Source organism: Halichoeres trimaculatus, unplaced genomic scaffold (assembly GCF_033239565.1).
Source record: "Halichoeres trimaculatus isolate MK-OKI-2021-1 unplaced genomic scaffold, fHalTri1.1 fHalTri1_scaffold_12, whole genome shotgun sequence".
Taxonomy (NCBI): domain Eukaryota; kingdom Metazoa; phylum Chordata; class Actinopteri; order Labriformes; family Labridae; genus Halichoeres; species Halichoeres trimaculatus.
Window position 1 is genome coordinate 4458129 of NW_027437190.1, and position 22480 is coordinate 4480608.

Genomic DNA, 22480 nt, shown 5'->3' on the forward strand with positions numbered 1-22480 from the left:
ATTGTTGGGAACCTGTCTGACATAGCACCACATCTTTGAGGTAGAGGAAACTTCAGATCAGTGCCAGCCAATAAGATGCATGGTAAGGACTGTGAGAGCTTTAACACATTCTGAGGACAGCTACTTTTTAATCTCAAGATTATACGACCAGAATCCCCGTGGGAACCTCTTCCCTCACTTTCTTCTTAAAACATCTGTTTCAAATGTTCGAATGACCAGCTATGAGCCGAGGCAGGACACCATACTGACTGACCATGGATGTTAACACCAGTACAAACCAGTCGGACTGCCCTGAGGTCATGGTCCCCTTCCCCATCTTCTTCGGCATCGGTGTGGGGAGCCTGGCTGAGAACCTGCTGGTTGTAGTCGCCGTCATACGAAACAGGAACCTCCACTCCCCGATGTACTGCTTCATCTGCAGCCTAGCGGCCTTCAACACCATCGCCAGCCTGTCTAAAACCTGTGAGAACACCATGATTGTGCTCGCTCATAACGGACACCTGAATAAAACGTCTTCCTCAGTGATGAAGCTGGACGACGTGGTGGACTCCCTGCTGTGCATGTCCTTTGTGGGCTCTATTTCCAGCTTTATGGCTATCGCAGTGGACCGGTACGAATGCATGTTTCTTTTTTTGGACACAGAGATGAATTCGTTTCTCAGTTAAATGTATTCCTCCCCAGCACACTAATCCCCGAGAATCTCCAGCTGAAAGACATGGTGACGCTCCTGGCTGTTTTATTTTTGAAATCAAAAGGAGAGAACCGGCTGCTCTGACTGTAAAGAAAGCAGAGCTGTGGCTGGCAAACTGTAGGCTGTAAAACCAAGTGATGTGTTTGTTCTGTTTGCAGCTGTTTTGAACTGTTTCTCTGTGGATTGTGGGTCCCATAACCAATTATCCTCTGCTCATTTTTAAATTCAGAGCATCAGGTCGCTCTAACTAGGACTCGGGGGATAATTTGAAGTTGGAAGTCGAAACTTTTCTCAGAGTTCCTGTTTGAACATCTGCAGCTCATTAAAAGCAGAGGTTTCTCCAAGTCATGTTCACTTAAACACTGTCTCCCTACTGTCCACAGTACGAACACACAGAAACAGACTCTTCTTTGAGATCATGTTAATATCCCCAGACATTGTTGCTCAGTTAACCACAGTCAGTGAGAAACCTTTGGTGGCAAGTGACCAGAGAATCGGACTTGAGTCATTTTAACTCGACTAGAGCCACAAATTTGACAACTTGCAACTCGACTCAAAACGAGGGTAAAAAACTTGATACTAGACTTGACTTGAAAGACATTGACTTCAGACTTGACTCGACTTGAGACAAGCTGAGTTGGATGACTCGTAGCATGTTCACCATGCTATAGGTTCACACTTTTATTGATAGATTGATTGACTGATTGGAGACAGGCATGTAGCGAGATTACAAGCATGCAAGCAGCCAATGGGCACACACAACACAGTGCGGTTGTTAGCAAATGATGGCGACTGCCCTTGAGCCTATGGCCAGTTCTGCTGCTCCAAAAGTCTAGCAGTTTGTGTTTAAAACCGTCCTTTGGAATTGAAAAAGGAGGAACGCGCAATGCAAGATATGCAACGTTAAAATACACGAAAAAGAGGAAACAATGTCCAACTTTATCCACCATTTAAAGACTGTACATGAAGCAAAGGAAGTGTAACCAAGCTAACACTATTAGAAGTGTGTGTGTTGGTGATATGTTTGCCGATCATGTTTGGACATTGTTGCTGATAATAAAACAAACAGTTTAACTCAACACTGTCGCAAACATTGATATAAGCTATTGTAGCCTCTGTGACTGCATCAATAATCTCCATCCATGGCAGCAAGCCCCTGTCTTCATCACTTTGTCACTCTTCATAACAAACATCCAGTCGGGATTCGTCAGCAGAGGAAACAACTCCCACGCTAAACCTTTATTCCTTCTCATCTAGCCCCGATAAGTTTTCCTCTAGCTATAGCTGCATTTAGTCCACTCTGTTATTCTTTAGGAAGGTGGATTAAAGACCCTTTGCCAGCAAAACAAATGCACGTGGCCAGGCACTATTGGCAGCTAAATTTGTGCCTGATGATAAATGACATATTAAAATATAATTATGGCTCTCTATTATAATATTTAAATATATGGTTCAATCAATAAGGAGTTGCAGACATATCTGATGGTATTTTTTGACTTTTTAAGAGCGCGGTCACACTGGCAATCCAAAATGTGCCGTGCCTGAGCTCGATTGCCCCCCCTGCAGCGCTGTTCCCCAGCTGGAGAGTACAGCCAGCGATCACACTACCCCAATATGAACCAGACTTTAGCGGGTATCAGACACGCGCATGGCCGCCTTCGTCATCGTGAAGCATCTGTTTACATGAATCGTGATCTCATCAGAGTCAGCACAATGAGACACAGAGAGCACTGCTACAATTTAAGAGACTTTTGGACTTATATTAAGTCCTTTTCACCTGACACAGCCCTCTAACACCCCCGCTTTGTTTAAAATGATTGTTGAGAGATGCGCTCGCGGTGATTATACGTAATGGATCGCACGTGCTGTCCGCGTGCTTGTGCTCGTGCATGAAGTAAACCATGCCGAAGCCCACCTCTTCAGAGCGTGCCAAAGCGCGGAAGGGAATCGTGCTCAAGCACGGCACAGTTGCGGTCACACTGGCCATTCCAAACGTGCTTTACGGCTGAAGCGTGCTTAGGCACGGCACGACTGGCCAGTGTGACCGCGTCCTTACTTTAGGAAGATAAGGTTTCTCTCTTTAAGATATAAATCTGAGATATAACCACTGACTCAACTCAACAACGTTGTGACTTGAATGATTTGAAATGAAACCTTGTGACTTAACTTGACTTGATTTGCCCACAACAGAAAAACTTGAGACTTGCTTGAAACTTGGACCACATGACTTGCAACTTGCTGGGGGTTCAGATCAGAGGGACTGGTACAATTGTCTGCAAGTAAGACTTTAAGTAGTTTTTATGAACCTCAAACACTATAGATCTCTGATTATTAATTGACATCACAAAGATATGATCATTTCCTGAAATTAACAGGTGTAATACTCCTCCAGACTCCTGAACCGCCTTTCTGAACCTCTCTGGTTGTCTCTAAACCCTTTAAATTGTAGCTCAACCATATGGTATGCAGTAGGGCGCTGTTTTACACATCCTAAAAAGCTCTATAAGTAGAGGAGAGAAATAAGGAAGAGATGACTAACAAAACACAGAACAATTATCGAAACTGTTAAAAAGGAGTATCTTCATTAAATCACAGCTACAGTCTGAAAAAAGAGAGGAAGCATGGCTTCCCTTGGCCTCCAGGAGAAAACACAGCTGGCTGGCATCACACTTTGCTTTGCGCAAGCGCATACAACAGTACAAGAGTACTGTTATTACAATCATCGTGGTCTACCATGTTGTGCTTGTGCTGCTCAATCTGCTGAATCTGTTGCTCCACTTCTGGTCTTAGTATTCACCAACACACCAGATGATCGGCTTAACTCTACTTCAGTGGAGATCTACCAAAAGCTGCTTCTGGACAAGACAGTTATAGCGCCAACTACAGGCCTGGCATGCTCACACAGCATTTCCAGTCCCTCAGCGTTTCCGTGTAAACCCAGATATTTTTCACAGCATTTTAGCGTTTTCGGATGAAACGTTGTGATGTAAATGGGGGTTAAAGGGTTAAAGAGGGGGTATTTTGGTATGTTGAAGGGGCAGGTCTCAAACACCAAGGTCAGCCCACGGTTCCATCACTAACAGGCCTCCAGAGGGCTGGCCAATCAAAGGGAAGGGGGTTTGTGGAGCAGGGAGCCTTAAAGAGGCAGCAACTAAAGTGAAGTGTTTCAGACAGAGGCTGAAATAAGAGTTTTCAAAAACACCTGAGAGAGAAAAATCAGGTGTTTTGCGAGCTGTGAATCATGTAAAGATTTGACAGGAGAAGGGGGCAGGATGAAGATTAAACAAAAGTAAAGAAGTCCCACTTTAAATGCTCATGTTAAGACCTATTTTGAAATCCCTCACTAACCTCTGAGTATTCATGATGAAACATTTGTTCTCCTTTTCAGATACATCACCATCTTCCACGCTCTGCAGTATCACAACATCATGACAATGCGGCGTGCGGGGGCCATCTTAGGTGTCATATGGACGACGTGCGGGGTGTGCTCCGTGCTCATGGTTCAGTTCTTCACCTCAAAGTTCATCATGACATGCTTCATTGTCTTCTTCTTCGTGTCCTTGGTGATCATTTGCTTCCTCTATGTCTACATGTTCATGCTGGCACGTAGCCACGCCAGAAAGATTGCTGCTCTGCCCTCCGGTGGTGGAGGGAGGAAGTGCCGCCATCAGCGGTGGAGGGGCAGCATGAGAGGGGCCCTGACTCTGACCATCCTGTTTGGGACTTTCGTGGTGTGCTGGGCTCCTTTTTTCCTCCACCTCACCATCATGATGGTGTGTCCTAAGAACCCTTACTGCGAGTGTTACCGATCGCTGTTCCAGCTGCATGTGGTGCTGATGATGAGCCACGCCCTCATCGACCCTGCCATCTACGCCTTCCGCAGCACTGAGCTCAGACACACCTTCAGGAAGATGCTGCTCTGCTCAGAGTGGAGGCAGTGCTCCTAAGGAAGGTGTCTGTACACCTTTACCTAAATACACATACACAATGAAACAATGAATACCCTGCTTTTATCATTGATAATACCTCCACACACACTCCCTGTTTTGATCTTCAAAGGAAAACCTCTGCCATATATTTTCAACCTTTCTTTTTCCACCAATGACATCTCCTGTATTTAGAAATCTGCCTGTGTGGTCCCCTTGTTGAAGGGAGGGCTTCCTTCAGTCAAGGGGTGCGTCTCAATGCGTTAACTACGTGCTTCCTCCATCCTGTCTCCTCCACGACACCGGAAGTACTTTCCCAGTCGCCATTTTGGGGACTGTCCCAAAGCGATAATTGCGCTCAGAGGAGAGAGGAGAGAGGAGACTGATCGGAGGAGCTATGATCGAGGAAACACAAGAGCCGGCTTTGTGGAAGTCTTTTCACTGACCGACACGCCCCCAATTGGAATATCACTCTCTGATTGGACGCTGCAGCGGCTCAGACTTTCCATGAAACTTCCCAAAAACACAACAGAGTCTAATGAGAGAAAAGACGAGCTGAGGACAGGCACAGAGGATCGTTCAGAAACTGATCATAAATCTGGTAATAAAGGGTTCACTGTGAGTTTAAAGCACAAACTACTGAACACAACCATCATCAAATCAATATAACAGAGGATTAATCGGCCTACAGAAAACTGACTGATTAATAATATTTTCCATTCTCTCCTCTCTCTTCATTTCTTTGTGTCTCTCCCATGCATCTGGTGGGAGGGACTAAGACGCAAGTGAACGACGCATGTGGAGGAAGGAAGGATGGAACTTTGGAGCTTTGAGACGCACCCAAGATAACTACCGACCAGTCTCTAAATCAGTAGCCACGTTTACATGAGGAGTTTTTCGTTTTCCTGAATGGAATCTTTCTGAATGACTTTTCTGAAAACACTAGTGTACATGGAAAGGAATATTCCAATCTCTGGTCTACATGTGCCGCTATATTCGAACAGAATAGTCAATGGGGCATGTGCAGAAAAACGTTAACATCACATGATTTATTGAAGACGGAGGACGACAGTTTGTTTATCACTGTGTTTCAATACTCCATATTGTGAGTGTCCGTCCAGTCTTGAAATTATGTTCAGTTCTTCAAAGTTTGGACCAAAAACAAACTTTCCTCCAGTGCTGACTGCTCGCCGCCATTTTTAAAGTTGAGGAACATCTCTAGTTGCGTTTTACGTCATATCTGAGCATGTGCTGAAAGAACGCACCCTGACAACTTTCCATTTGAGTGGATACATGATACCTCAATCGGTTTGGGGAAAGGAATATTCCACCCCTCTGTGAAACCAATTAAATGTCCATTCGGACTGGCTCTTTTCTTTCAGAATGAGGTGTATACAAAGGTTAAATTCTTTCCGTATGAGCAAATAAACCCAATGCAAGTGGAATATTTGGGTCCATGTATACGTGGCTAGTGTTTCCCAACCCTGGTCCTGAGGAACCCCTGCCCTGCATGTTCTTTATGTTCCCCACTCCAGCACACCTGATTCAAATGAATGGCTGGTTATCAGGCTCGAGCAGAGCTTGATGACGAGAGGGCAGTTAAGTGTGTTTTGCCAGACAGGAGGGCACTTTCAGGAGGAGATGGTTGCCCCCCCGCCCCCTTCTGTGCACACCACTGCCTCAGAGGTAACATTTTTCCAAAGTTTACAAAATGAATTACTTGGGAAGTATAAATTTAACCTAATTCTATTGTTATTGTTATTACACCGTATTAAGTTTAAGCTAATCATTCTTATGATAATGTGTGGAAAAATGTCTAGCCTGAAAAAGGTACATGGTGAAAAAAAGTTTGAGAACCCTTTTTATAAACCGCAGGGTTAAAAAAAAAAAAAAAAAAAAAATCCCCTTTGTGTACCAATTTTAGCATTTCAGACCCATGCTGTTTTTTGACCAAGGCTGTAAATAGATTTTTAAAGCTGTAAAATTCTGTTTTTTTTTGTCTTGGTGTGTTTGTGTTTTCCAGTCTTCTGCAGCCAACCTCAAGTGGATTCTCCATGAACAGCAACTTTCCGCACTTCTGCATAGGCTTCATTTTTCCAACCCTGATGTTGCCCCTTGGTGTGAACACGCAGCAGTTGTGTTTTATGAGTTAATAAGTGCAGTCAACATACAACAGGGCAGAGCCGGACTGCAGATGTATCTGCCGTATTTGAGGTGTTATTGATCAGAATGTTCCGGTCCAGCCAATATCAACAACATCCTCTCAAAGCTGGAACTGAAACTTGGGGTCTCTATTAGAAACAAATCCTGTTTCTCCTTTCAGACAAGGAAATTCTGTGCCCTGCAGTTTATCTGACAAATGCCTGAAGAAGTTGGACACTGTTTATTACTGTGCTTTACAATTCCTTACTGGCTGTGGTCGTCTTGTATACCATTGTTCTTCATGTCCTGCGGCTGAGTGGCCATCTCTGTCCTCTGTGTATGAGTCTTTTTTGAGTCTACTTCCATCTTATCTTTGTATTTGCATGTGCAAAATTGAAATATCAACAAAAATCTTAACCCTCAGCTGTTTTAACAACAAGGAAATGAAAATTATGAAAATGATATATTGTGGTGAAACTTATAAATGCCTTTTTTTATTTTTCTTTGCAATCTTTATATGGGAAGCCAGGCTTCCTTTGTCAAAACTGTGAATGCACCGCCTGTGATTGACTTTATGCTGCCGTCTGGGCCAGAAACCTCTCATAAAGAGATTTTGATCTCAGTGAGGCTTTTTACCTGGTTGTATAAAGAATTTGTAAAAGTCAGGAGAGTCAGAAAAAAGATTTTAAATGCCTGCATGGGATGGTGGTTGGAGGAGATGGATGGAGCAAACACAGGACAAGACCACAGGTATGTCTAAAACAAACCAAAAATCTAAATCGAGGCAAAACATTAAGTAGCCATCAATGTAGCAAATCATTTGATACACTTTCCTGTATTAGGAATTATCCACAATTCAAGAAAATAAATAACTTCTGTTACTTTTTATTTTACTGTTTCGGGTGAATGTAGCTCATATTGATTTTAACAAGTTTTGTTGTTTTTCACTAAAAATTAAATTTTAGTTTTTGCAGTCTTGAAAATCTTGAACCTCAGGCGTACTCTAGGTTGACCTGATTCACTTCATTCTGCCTTTTTCCCCTCACATCCCTCTATAAATGGCTGTTTGTAAGACAGCAGGATGAAATGTCAAGCTGAAAATCTTGAAAAAATATCTTTATTTCCATCCTGTCGTCCTCATTTGTTGATCTGATAGAGACACTGTCAGAGATTTTGGCGTCAGGCTCACGTCTGATTAATGAAACGTTTACTCTTGATCAAGTGTTGGTCAATGGGGCAGCTAGAGACAACAATCATTAAAATAACATGTCTTTAAATATCCATGCTACAGCTGCCCTAACCCCCATATTTCACATCATGGAGGGACGAGCTACGACAAAAAGAGACTTCTTTGTGCTGCAGATCGACACCATAGCAACAGAGGCAGAGAGAAATGAAGCTGTGTTGTCCGGCAGCTTAAAGAGCGGATTTAAGGAGAGTCAGAAAAACCCACGTTTGAAAGAAAATCACTGCAGCAGTCGGCAGTGTGGGTGTGTGACAAACCAAACTCCAGCTGAGTTTAAACTTTAAATTTATAAATCTTTCTCTGTCTATGATATGCAGCTTTAGAGGCCTTAACAAAACTACTTAAAGGTTTCCCCTTTTCCACCAGTGATCTCCCAATGCTGGAGAAAGGTGTTGTGGTGTAGTAGGTTCTAATCACATTCTCTAAGAAACAATTTGGTTTTTCATCGGCAAAGAGACATGTTTCCAACTGTCTGCTACACGGAGCATGCTCATCTGTCTCTTTCTCTCTCTGTGTTTCTATCTGTGTGTGTGCATGTGCCTGGAGATGGGTACCTTTCACTTTTGAAATGATACTGTACAGATACCCGGTACCTGGCAATCGGTACCGGTACTCGACGCTACCAATTTTCTGTCCTTTTTGTGTTTATGTGGTAAAAAATACTAATTTGTTCAACGATAAAGGATAGTTTTTTCAATTTATCATATTTATTCTTTGTTACATAACCTTGTAATGCTGTGTTCATGTCCAGCATAGAAAATCGCCTTCCCTTCCACTCCCTCACAGTCACAAGGATGCATTTAGGCACCTAAACATGGTACTGTTTGATTTTACATGAATCAGTACTCCGCACTTTTGACAGAATTCAGTCTGTACCTATAAAAGTATCTAATGCAGTACCCCATGTGTTTGTGTGTCTGTTAATGGAGCCGATCCCTGCCATGTGCAATACAGAGGAGGGAAGAAATGTGAACACACCAACATGAGGCAAAAGTGACACCCTGTCATGTAAATGTGATAAACAACCTCAGGCTGTTTATTCTATTAAAATGATAAAACAATAAGGTATAGACCTGATCTATAAGAGAGGAAAGGCATCAGTAATTTGATTTTGCCTCCATCTCAAATCATGAATGAGGAAACCCTAACAAAATAAGAAACAACATGCCCAGCAGCTTTCCTTTTTAACCAAGACTGCTTTTCACACTGATCGTTGGTCACTGTGGCCCCGCCTCAGGCCCCCCATGTAGTCAGTGCTTCGCTCTGGCCCAGCAAAGAGTTGGTGCTTTGCTAAGCACCAGTTTAAGCACCTTGCCAGTTCTCTGTCTGTGGACACACAAAGAACCAGTGCTAAAACAGGCACTTGCCTGGAACAAGCGCTAGCACCAGTTTGTTGGAAAACGGGTATTATTAACCTCAAAGATGCTGTGAAGTAAAACTATCTGTTTTGATTAGACTGCAGTGACACCCTTTGGCTTTTAGTCCTTGTTTTAGTCTTTAGCTCATGTTTTAACCTTTAGTCCTTGTTTTAGTCTTCATCTCCTGTTTTAGCCTCTAGCTCGTGCTCTTTCTCTTTCCTGTTTATCTTTGCTCTGCTCTTCTGTTCTTTTTCTGTCTGACAGTTAGGCTCCAGTGTCCACCATCACTACAAAATTAATCACAGAAATCATTTTCAGCAGAGAAAAACACAGATCTCGCTTCTCACTACTAAACTTCATCAGCTGGCGTGGTGTTGTCACAGAGACTTGGACGTGCTGTAAATCAATAAGGTCCTGCTCAACCTGATTGGGAAGCTAAGAAATAGCACTCAGAAAAAACTTAGATGCTGATAATCTCATTTTAAAGTGTGGATTAAGATCATGCAAGAATTGGGATTTTTTAAGATCACTTAGAAAGTCCTCACATCCCCTTTGAAAGAAGAACCTTCTTTAAAAAAAATGTGTCAGCTCTGAAAAGAGGCTGCAGTCAGACTCTGGAGAGGGAACAGACAAACCCACAGCTATGTAAATTAACGTAACCACACCAATGAAAACATGAAGGCAAAAGTTACAACACAAATGTAAATGGAGCAACTTGAGTGTTTAACATCACATGATAAACTGTCAGGAGTTAAGTCATCTCCACGGTGCGCTCTAACAAATTCTGTTAATACAAGTTGAGTCCTGAGGGGTATCTCCACGGCCTGTTCACAGATTTTGCTGTGCACAGTTACGACATGTTTAATCACTGAAGGCAGCATCTCTAATTATGAAAGTAAATTGAGATGAAAAGACTCATTTGTTTTCTAAGAAATCAGGTGACAGCTCACGATGCTTATCCCAGTGTTCACAGTCCAGTGTTTCACAGGGAGTCCCACGATACACTGCTCTAGTATGATCCAATCATTCTCCTCCACAGACTGACTGTCGTCACTGCTGGGAGTGTTACAGGGAGTACGTTTCACAACAACAACAGGGAATTACGACACACATTGTCATTTATTACATACCCATAGAAAACAAGGGTCAAATGTTAATTCAACCTGGGCACAAATTGTTGTCTCAACCCAACCGAACAGCCTGGATCTTAATTCCAAGCAAAGAGCGCGTATTTAACTGCAACACCATTAAACGTGTTGATGACTGCTGCTCTGACGAATGTCGTGACATTTTCAAAATGTAGCAGTAATTTGTTCTATGAAAACCTCAGCTCAGTTTCTTGACTCGCTGAGCCACACTTCTTATTCTCATTTAACCTCGACAGCTGAGCCCTGCTGGTAGTGGACTAGATGATAACAACCCAGATGTGAGATAAGGAGAATGTTTGTGTGGGACAATGTGGGACACCTTACCACAATGCTGAAACACAGTCTAGGTCAGGGGTCTTCCATCTGTGGCTCTTTGACTCCTTTGCAGTGGCTCCTTTTTGCTTTTATAAAAATGTTATTGAAAAAAAGAATTTTTATTTTTTCATACAGAGGGTATTGATGATTAAAGACACTGACATCGAATCCTACATTAATGTTTTGTTAAAATAAATCTTTATCCCGTCTGTCAGTAAAGCCTGCCACCGCTCTACTTCACCTCCTACAACATCAACAGCCCACCAACTTGCCATGCACCTGTGGCTAACCTCAAGTTTTACAGCCCTGGGAAGAAAACTACATCTACAAAAAGAAAAATCTGGAAGAAAATACAGACTTATACATACATATATATATGTAGACATGTGAAGTCCATCTCCTAACCAATACATTGGGACATAGTGGATCTGATTCGATCTTTGGTTTGTGTAGAATACAAATCAATAGGTAATAAAATCCAAAGGTCATTTCAGCTGCATCAAGACCTGACGGTGTATGTCACAAATTTGTGACAACAGGCATCAAGGGGTTAAGCTGTTTCACCGAGCGGTTAAAACGTCATTTCCTCGTTTTAACCAGCTAGCCAAATTGCTTTTAATGGCTACACACAGAGACGGCAAGTAACAAAGTACAAATACTGTGTTACTGTACTTTAGTAGATATTTCAGGTACTTTGTACTTTTAGAAGTATTAATTTCTCTAGCAACTTTTTACTTTTACTCAATTACATTAATAACATAAGAATCAGTATTTTTACTCCTTACATTTCCCAAAAAAGCCTGTTACTTTATATACAAAGCCCGGGCCAATATATTTTTTGTTTTTTGGCACCACAACATCAGTGTCAGAGCAGGTCTTGCCACACTGCCCACACGTTACTCCACCAATGTTTGAGCAGCTGCATGAAATGGACACTGGTGAGAGTCCCACACAGTCACAGGAGCAGCACCCATGGTCTTATTTAAAAGAGCTTATGCAAACCAAAACTCCAAGAAGCATTGGCGTTCAAGAACAGTCCATTTAGTGCTTTAGGACACTTGGCAGGTAGTGTTTGTTCAAACAGTAACATTGCAAAAGTAGATTCCATATAAATTATCCTGTGTTTACAGTCAGTGAATTGTGCTTTGAAGTATATTTCAGAGCCTGTGCTTTTTACTTTTACTCAAGTCATTTTTTCACATAGGCTACTCAAGTAAGGAATCTGGGTACTTTTGCCACCTCTGGTTACACAAATCTTTTGTTAAACATTCAACAACTAAGACATGTAAACATACCTTACCTGGGCTTTTTTCCTCCTCTTCCTCTTTTTTTTTCCTCTGCCCCTGAAGGACAAATCCTTTTTAGCGACATTGTTTTGCCTTCAGTTACCTTCACTTTGGATTCACAGTGTGCACTGCACGGCAGGAGGCATACATAACTGGTGCAGTGCAGCTTTGATGTTTTTGAGGCAGTAATGTGACCTCTCCATTGACGACTCCCAGGACAAGTCCCCAAATTACCGTCCTGAACTGTCCCACTTTTTGGTTCCCTTCTGACGGAGCGCCAGAGATACAGATCTGACCACAGAAGGAGCCAGAAACACTGCTGTCCATTGATCGGTTGAAAGTCACTTCATGTGCAGCTGCTGTATTTCTCTTGGTGGCTCACAGCCTTCTCTAAAACAAAGCTTGATTGTTCTTTGTATCAAAGAGCCACATGAAAATCACAAAGAAGACGAATTGCTGGATGTCTTCCATTGTTGCTCTTTGTGTTGCTTTTTTCTTTTTGTATTTTTATTAGTGGAGTCACGCTGCTAACGTCACACTATTATGTAACCGATGCAGCTATCAGCATCCAGCTCACACGCCAGCAACCACAAGGGGGCACAGTTGGCTGTGGAAATGCAAGACCAGGCTTATCTAAAACGGACTGCTCGGTGGAAACGGAGCTTTAGCTATTGGATGAAAGCTGCATTTCGAGAAAGGTGACTGCCCTGCTCTTTGAAGAGCCAGAGCCAATCAAATGCTGGATATCGTCTCAGTTTGCGGGATGCGGAAAAAGTGATTAAAATGCTGTGCAGTCCCATATGAAGTGGGACACCTGGTCACCGGACTGATTGGAAACTTGAACTTCATCTTTCAGCTTCAGGAGCTGCTGCGAGTTGACAAATTGGCGAAGAGATTTGGTGGACATGAACCTGTGGAACAGCTGCCACAGCCGTCCTGTGGTCAAATAATTACTTCAGTTTGCACCTGGTGCTCAGAGCTGGACTCATTAAGGCTGCAACCAGCTGGGTATTCAGTTTTCGTGTGTATGATTGTTAATGTGAAGCCAACGTCCTTCAGTCTGATTTTTTATTAGGAGTCTGCACTCTGTTAGACGTCTCTGTGCCTCACTTCCTCTCTGAGTGTCCAGCTCTGCTCCTCTTCTTTTCCTCACAGGGTAGGATCCAATCTCATTTCACTCTGAGTGTCAATCTCTCCAAATCTTGTAAGAAATTGACTTTCTACAGAACAATCAAATGCACGTATATTTCCTGGAAGCTGCTCCAGTCTGAAGAAGTGTTTGATTTGTATGAATATGAATATGAACATGATGCATCATGCTCATGAATTTATTGTGTCTCAGTGCTTGTGATGCAAATAATGAAATCCAAACAATGACTTTTTGATTCTCTGCTTTTATTCAGGCAGGAATAAAATGCATTGAAAGCAGCACAGGAAGCTGAAGCTCACATTTGTACGTTTGCATGCCATCACTCTGCTTTTTAACAAACCACAGCTGTTTCTATCAACTCACTGTACACAACACACAGCAGGTAATGAGCAGGTGGGCTTCACCTCTGTCCAGTGTCGGTGCCTCTCCTTCTATTTCTGTGGGAACACGAACAAACCACTTCACAATCAACAACAACAATGAGTCATTGTCAGGATGGTGCCAGCGTTTCAGGATGAGGCTAATTTACAGTTTGCAGAATGAGTATTTCCTTCCTGAAATAAAAGCCTGTAGAGGAGGAAAACACGTTTTTCTGTGTTCGATAAACATCACTGCACCATGCAGCAGGTTTATGTTCTGATGCTCTTCTTTTGATCCCATGACACACATCATTAAATACTACAGCAAGGTAATCACAACACAATACAGAGATAAACCCAGGGTCTGTTCCGCAAAGCAGGTACAATAAACTCAAAGTCTAATCCTGAACTCTGAGTTGATCTACTTTGAGATAGAAAGCTCTGAGTTGATCTACTCTGAGATAGGAAACCCTGAGTTGATCTACTCTGAGATAGGAAACTCTGAGTTGATCTACTCTGAGATAGGAAACCCTGAGTTGATCTACTCTGAGATAGGAAACCCTGAGTTGATCTACTCTGAGATAGGAAACCCTGAGTTGATCTACTCTGAGATAGGAAACCCTGAGTTGATCTACTCTGAGATAGGAAACCCTGAGTTGATCTACTCTGAGATAGGAAACCCTGAGTTGATCTACTCTGAGATAGGAAACTCTGAGTTATTCAACTCAGTTTAATTAATTTGGAGTAGTTTCACCCTGAGTTAAGCGCATGCACCACAACTATAAAAAGTCGGTACCAGTGGGGCCTTGATGTGATGGGTCTAAGCGGGAACCTCCTGCTGTTTTTCGAGTGTTTGCTTGAGGTTGGCTCAGGAAGTACCTGAAGTCACACCAAGCCAAAAAAGGCGTTTTGAAAGCAGATATTAACCTATTTACAACCTGATTCAAAAAGCCTCTCCTGTCTTAATCGCTAATTTTACAATCCAGATACTGTACAGGGGGTAAATTTCTCTCTAACTCAGCAGTTTAGAGAATATTTAAACCCCAGGTTCGCCTAATCAGAGCTATGGCTCTGGTCACGTGACTGACAGACGTCCTATAGCTGTACTCAAAGCCCCTACCACCACTGATTTCCTTCAAAAATCTGTTTCAAAAACAGACAGGTGACGTTAGGGAGACTACGTCCATTGATTATACAGTCTATGGATGTGTTCCCGTGGCAACAGAGAACAGGAGGGGTGCTTTTTCACCCCACTAAAATCAGAGATCTTGAAGCAGTCGTACGACGAGTTTGAACATGTTTTAGCAAGAATAGAAACACCTCTGTAGAAGCGTTGGTTTAAATGTAGTCCTTTACAATTACAATAACATTACAGGGAAAACTGCTTGAATGGTAGCCTGTTAGCTTATTTATTTTAAGCTAAAGGAGGCGCACTTGGCCAGGATTAAATATTAAAGCCTACAAAAGGAGCTGTGATGGGAATGTGGTCACAGCACATCATTAAAAAAGTATAATTTAAAATAAATTGAACAGATTTCCACGTCCTTCACCTGTAATCCTGTGGAGCTCCTCCTCGATGGCTCTGACAGGTTTATGTCCAGAGGAAACGACAAAGACGGGTGAAAGCCGTTTCAGGATGACTTGATGCTCAGCATCTCCAACATTTAAAAAAACAACTTCCATTGGCAAAGAAAAACACAAAATCTGCTGGAACATGAGAGCATGACTATGATCACGGGGTGATAGACTGTGGCGTGAAATGGTATCACAAAAAAAAAAAGTGTCTGTAAATGCAGGAACATGTATGCTTGGTCTGATAACCACCTCCTGACAAATAGTTAACTCTCTGCGCAGTCGAGCAGTAACAGACTCTGAGGTTTAGTCCCATCTCTTTGTGAAACTGGCTTGAGTTCCCTCTCTGTTTCTGGTTTGATTAACAGACAACCCAGAGTTTCAGGGTCAACAGACTCTGAGTTTTCTCTAAACCTGCTTTGTGAAACGACCCGTCTGTAACATCTTTCTATGATGAAAACAACACAAAGGCCAACGCTCCATCTGCAATAAATAATATTTAAGACTTGTCCAGTAAGCAGCACAGAGAGAAGTAGTGTCACAGTCATAAGAAACACTTTCAGCAGATGGTTGCACTTTGTGATGAAGTTCCAGTCAAGCTTCTCAGTTCAGAGGTAGGCGGCACTAACACACTCTTACAGAGAGCACAGTAAAGCTGATTGTACATTTGTTTTTTCACAGTTCATGTGTAACCTCAGTTATCTTTACATACAGGAGCTGAAAGCAGGGGGTCGCAGGAGAGGCGGTGTGCAGAGACCATCAGGGGGTAGAGGAAGAATAGAAGAGCTGTAATTACTGAGAAACAAGACTTGATCGGTAAACAAGAGAGCAAGGCAGAAATGAGGCGGCTGGCGTTGTCAGATACGAGCAGAGTGCTCGATAACTGTCACACAGCAGGGGGCGAAGGCTGGTAACTGCAGCAGAAAATTGTTTTCTACTTCACATATTCCGACAGTCCAATAGCAGCTACTTTTTTTCTGGCATACATATAACAAACAGGCTCACACACGTTACAACATGTCCATGAGAAACATGTGACAATGTCTCAGGATGCTGGAGGTGCCAGAGGAGTGAGGATCCATCAGGAACGTCACTTCCTCAGTAACAGACCTCTGACAGAGCGTCAGCTGGGATTTGTGCTTCCTTTCTCCTTTAACTTGAGATTTTCTTTGGAGTCTAGTTCAGACAGAGAGCTTGGATACTGTCCTTTCAGCACAGTGTTTATCACAGCAAACAAAAAGCTGTTTAACATGAAGTAGAAGAGCAGATTTTGCTTCTTTGCTCCTTTCTGAGTGACATGTAAAACTTGGTCTGTATTAATTTACTGACATGATCTCTGATTAGCCTGACAGGTCTTTTGCTAAAATCCTCCCAAAGGTAATTTTAAAGTAAAACATCACCCAGCATGTTGTCAAAGGCTCTGTGAGTACTTGATCAGTGATCTTCAAAATGTCTTAATTTCATACATTTGACTGTTAAAAATCCATCATTTCATGCTCGTCCAGTCATTAAAGGTAGAGTCTGCAGGATTTTCCTTAAAAATAAAAAGTCACCTTTTACAGGAATAATCCTGCTCGATTGTCTCCTCTGGGTCTCTATACATGTGTGTTTGTGTCTGTATCTGCCCCAACCCCTCCTCTGCTTGTATGCTGATGTTATTGAGAAGTTTCTTGGCAGAGAGTAGGCATGGTTACATCAGCCAATCGCAGCATGCACAGTGTGCATGTGACTCTGTGTGTTGATGATACGATAGTGGACGTAGCACGGAGGAAGAAAAACACAACCAAAGTGAAATGAAACGCTCGACTTTCACTCACTGTCTGGAACTTGGGGAGCAGCACGGGACAGAGAGCGATGTGAGTTAGCTGTCTGCTAACCAGGTATGTGTCAAATGTTTGTGATTAGCTTGTGTTAACATGCCAAGTACGGTACACAGCTCTCAAGTCTCTGCCACACAGGAACGTGATGCTGCAGGTGGTGGCTAATGAGTGTGTTCAGTCATGGTTGAAGACTGTGGGTGTGTGCTGCTGCTGGCACTGAGCCAAGGAGGAGGAGCCCAGTTTGAATGTTGTTTTACTAACAAGTAACAAAAAATCCTGCACTGCAAAAAGCTGAGATCTTATCAAGTGTTTCTATCTTCTTTTAAGGAAAATTGTCTTATTACACCAGATAGGAGCCACATTTAACTGATGATTCCTGTTTCAAGTTGTTTCAAGACAAAGATGAAGTCTGATTTGCTTGTAACAAGTAAAAAAAATCTTTCGATGGAACAAGAAAAATTTGCTTAGATCTAGAATAATGTAACTTTTAAGTAGATTTTCTCTTGTTCCATTGACAGATTGTTCAACTTGATACAAGTAATTCAGACCTCATTTTGTCTTTAAATAACTTGAAACAAGAGAGCCGTTAGTGTTAACGTACCTCTAATGTACCGTATGATTCTACCTGTTTGGCTGTAGCCATAGCTGCATGCACGACTGCATATCGGCCACTTCACTGGTTGCATTATGAGCAAGGCAGGTGCAGAATCTCATATGATCTCATATGTCTGGCAAAACCTGGAAAACCTCTATCCAACAAATTCAGATTGCCCATGTCTACCCCAGTGTGACAGAAAGAAGGCTGACACATCCAACTGATCAGTTTGTTTTGTTTTTTTTCACCATTAGTGCAAATGGTCCATTTTATCGTTAATGCCTGGACGTGCATGGGGGCTATAGTTATTTCTAAATACCATGACTTAGGATGGAATATTGTCGCCTTGCATCCTGGGAAAATAACTTTTTAGTGTAATTTTAAAAGAAGATCTGCTCCTCATTCATTCACTGAAGACAAACACACACACCTTAGCCAGACTCATATCTTTATGACAGTGGGTGATGGTGCTCATGGGAAACGGAGTCATTACCCCATAACACTAAAGGTGTCACTGGAACCAACACCACACTGGAAGTCCTCACAGAGACACTAACATCACTTTCCCAGCTTTCTGTGCATGTGTGGACGTTTACGGACCCACAAAAGCCCAGTCACAGGGAACATCAGGGACTGCACTACCTTTACGGCCTTTAAGAGGAAAGGGGCGTGATACACCTGCAGTCTTTACATCCTGATATAAAAACTTTAAACCCCACAACCTCCATTAAAACCCATCATCCATCCACCGCCGTGCCTCTAAAGCCCTGAAGGTGCAGCCTCCTGAGGTGCAAAGCGGTTTTATTGTCTTGTTGTGAGGCCTGTCCTGGATCACTTGCACTTGTATTTTCTTCATCTCTGGACAAACGAGAAAGTAAACCGAACTGATCCCCTCAGAGTTATACAGAAGCTGTTTTTCTTTGAAACCTTGTGTACGGTCGTCACAAGAATTGGAGACAGTTAGTCATCCCCTGAATGTCAAATTAGTTTCTTTCCTTGACTCTGAGCCTAAATTTCAATAAATCATTGACTGTATACTTCTTTCTTTTCATTTTAGGGTCACAACATGAATCACACAGACATCACACAGTGGTTCTTCAAGAGACACTTACAAGCCCAACAACTGCAGCAACATACTGAATAGATGCTGGTTTAACCTGAAACAGAAAACAGGAGGGGCCAGGGCATCTTCTTATCAGAGAGGTAAAAACACTCTCACCTGTCAGTGAACTTATCCTGTAATATTATAAATAAAGCTTTAACTCCCAGCCTTTATATTTCACACATCCAAACCCCAAACAGACTGTTTTTATCCCATTGGGAAAGTGATGCTAGCATTAACTCATCTACACAAACATTAGCATTAATGCTGATTGTTTAATGATGGAGGAGCTCTGTTTTCTAAGTATTGTGTGAACTGTGTAGCTTGATTAAAAGTTAAATGTAACAAAAAAAAAACTTTTTACTGACTTTCTGACTTTTAAAGAGCTGTTTCTGCATTTAAACAGCATAAAAATACTTTGCTGCCTTGTGTTATTAAATCTTGCTTATACAGACCTCTTTTTTTCCACGTGGACATTACTTGTTCTAACAGTTAATTTGTCTTTTTGAGATCCATTAATCCTTAAATGAAGCTCAGCACTGCAACCTGTTCATCTACCCTCAGTGCCCTGTATTTAAACCCAGAAACAGAGTGAATAGAATGTGATGTTTGAGGCAGAGCTAATAAAAGAGTATATTTTTATCCCAAGCTCATGGGTCTAAATGTTGACATGATTTTTATGCAGATTTTTTATCTTATTCAGTCTCTTCTAACTTTTACATTGGTGTGTTGGTACTGGTAAACAGGTTTGAAAAATAAAAAGAAACTGTAGGATTTTTTTTAAAGATATGCAGCGGGGTTGAAGGCAGGATCAGTAGTGAGCAGAAAAGCGTGAGCTCAGGTAAACCAAAGTGCAAAAAAAAAAAGGAAAAAAATTGACTTCAACCTTATCTGTCTATTATTTTCTCTTTCTGAACATAAGCAGTATAACTGCCCTGCATAATGAATGATAGTTGTATCCGAATTGCTTCTGTGATGACATGCTAAAATATATAATTCATATCTAATAGGTCTTGTCATCATTTTGTAAATTGAGGGATCATTGTTCATTATGACTGAGTTTTTAGGACCCTGTCTGTCAAAATGACAGGCAATGAAAATATATAGCACAGCACCTGCCATCCCCTTTTAGGTGAGATCCAGCTTCTCCCCTCAGGCTACAGATACACGCTGCCAAAAAGCAGCTCAAACAGAGGGAAAAACTCTTTTGTCTCAGTAGCAGCTAGCCTGCTAAACAATGCCACATGTTGGCAAAATGTTTTTCTTTTATTACTGTTTAACAAATTGCAATGATGAGGTGCAATTTGTTGTATTGTTTTGTTTATCTGTCAGAGTTTCCTGAAAGACAAATTGCTCCCCGGAGATAAAAAAGAAAACCTTAAACTTTGAGATGAAACCTGAGATGGGACATACATTTTTTTACGTTTTCAGTTTGTATATTAACTCAGTGTTAAGCCGGTAAAGCCTGATCCATCAAACACTAGCCAGAAATTTCTACTTTTAGAAAGTGTGATGTTAATTAACACTTTTAGCAGAATCTACGAAAAATATTGCTTTATCATTTTGTTAATGATACAGTTTTTAGTGTCACATTTGATAAATTGGGCGTTTTGGGCAACTTTTGAGTAAATATGGATTATTTGAATGCAGAAAATACTTATTCAGAAAAAAAGTAACAATTGAGATGTTATTTTTACAGCAACTTCTTGAAAAGGATAAAAATACAACTTCAGCTGCCTGTAGTGGAGCGATAGTCCTCAAGGGGGCAGGGTACATTTTTTGAAAAGTGTTTTAGAGGAAATTTTTTCACACCTTGATAAGATAGAGCTCTTTGAAACTTGGGTACTAAATGTGATATGTTTGGCAATAAAGGGTTAACCAGAAGTCTAAATCCAGTTTTATTTGCAAACTTTCTGGTGTATTTCCGGGCCTGATGGTGGAGCTCTGCAGTTGGGAAAACAGGGACCATGGAGGAACTGCAGTCGTCTTAACCAGAGACAGCGCCTGGATTTCAATTTTGGGTGGGCCTTAAAATACAAAAGTTATCAAATAATTGTTACTTAATAGCTGTTAATAAAGTACTGTTAGTATGTATGTTTTAAAGCAGATTTGGTTGCTTTGATCCTTTAAAATTTGATACAATTTTAGTGCATCAGACAGCAATGGCTTTCAGTGGTATCAGCCAAAGAGTGGCGCTCTAACGCACCAATGGTCTGTGCCGCCTCAACTTTCCATGTCTTATAGGCTGTAAGAGCAGATACATTAACCACAGTGAAATAAAAGACAGAAATCTATAGTCTTTCCCAAAATCATTTTCTAGTCCTACTGGTATATATTGAGGCTGGATGAGTCGTAACTTTTTGACCAACAGGCTAAAGATTGACAAACTCGGCTCATTTTATAAAGACAGGGCAACTAACAATAACAAACTGAGCTTACAGTGACAAAATGTTAAAATATTCCTCTTTAAAACCGTTTATTTTTTTTAAAGATTTTTTTGAGAGAGAAAAGTTTGAGGTGTACCTGTCAGAAAGTTGTTGGGCCTAGGACCGTTGGACCCACCCGCGACGCTGCCCCTGGTCTAAACTCCTCTGGGCTAATTTAAACACTGAGATTTGCACTTTGGTTACATTAAATGTTTCTTTGTCTTTTGGTTTCACCTCCTGAATCTTCACCCTCTGCTCAGACAAACAACGTAGTTATAAATCTTTCTGACATTTTTTTCATGTCAAGTCATCATGAAGTTTGTTTTCAATGTACAGTCTTAATCACTGTTGACTTGACTCAGTCAGCGTAGGATAGTGACTGAACAGATATTTACACAACTCAAAGACCTGAGTCTTATGTTCATCAGTGGAGAGATAATGACTGGATTGTGGAGTAATAACAGGCCAAAGCAGATCGAGAACAGACTGCTCAGCTATAGTGAAAGAGATTCTGTGACCCACTTTCAAATGATCCTGATTATGTTCACATAATGTAGCTTATATACCAACCTCCCTGTTTACATGACAGATACATTAGGAGACAGTGGTTGAACCTTCACCCTGTGAGCGTCTTCTTTTCAGTTTACACAGAACAACATGTGCTCTACAGACAGGTGCAGTGATCCAGATCTCCATCAGAGCTTTTTATGGTGTCTCATATTCAGCCTGTTGACCTGCTCGTCCTCTCATCATCTGCGTCTCTCAGTACTTCCCCGTCAGAGCGCAGATGTTGGTGCAGGCGTTCCTCAAGCTGTAACAACAGATGATCTCCTTAAAGGTCTTCCTCATCTCCTGACTCCTGAAGGCGTAGATCAGAGGGTCGATCACCGAGTTGCACATGATGAGGATGAGGTACATGTTGAAGTGGGACATGAAGCACACGCAGTAGAGGTTGCGTGGACAGGAAATCATCAGGATCAGGTGGAGGAAGAAGGGCGCCCAGCAGACGATGAAGATCCCCAGCAGGATGGTCAGCGTGATGGCTCCCTTCATGCTGGCCCGCTGGTGGATGGAGTTGTAGCCGGGCAGGGCGGCGATACGCTTGACGTGGGAACGAGCCAGCATGAACATGTGGCTGTAGAGAGAGGCCATGATGAGCAGCATGGCGAAGAACATAGAGACCAGGCAGATGATGACAGGGGTGGTGTCAGAGTAGATGATGAAGACTATCCCGCAGCCCGTGCAGAAGGTCCAGATCCCTCCGATGATGCAGCCGGCTCTCCTGACGGTCATGATGTTGTGGTACCTCAGGGCGTAAAAGATAGTGACATACCTGCAGAGAAG

The 22480-nt window shown here is 42.0% G+C and overlaps 2 protein-coding genes across 2 annotated transcripts in view; one reads left to right on the forward strand and one right to left on the reverse strand.

Moving 5' to 3' along the window:
- The first annotated feature begins 254 nt into the window (after window positions 1-254).
- mc2r (melanocortin 2 receptor) lies at window positions 255-4638 on the forward strand. The gene is made up of 2 exons (XM_074683908.1): window positions 255-610; window positions 4080-4638. Exons 1-2 carry the CDS (start codon window positions 255-257, stop codon window positions 4636-4638), a joined length of 915 nt encoding a protein of 304 aa, XP_074540009.1.
- An 8867-nt stretch (window positions 4639-13505) lies between these two features.
- Window positions 13506-22480, reverse strand: part of LOC141800688 (melanocortin receptor 5-like) — a 48539-nt gene continuing 39564 nt past the window's right edge. Inside the window, exon 5 of the mRNA XM_074683394.1 lies at window positions 13506-22469. Coding sequence (XP_074539495.1) covers window positions 21899-22469 — 571 coding nt within the window. The 3' untranslated portion in view covers window positions 13506-21898. The remainder of the gene's footprint in view (window positions 22470-22480) is intronic.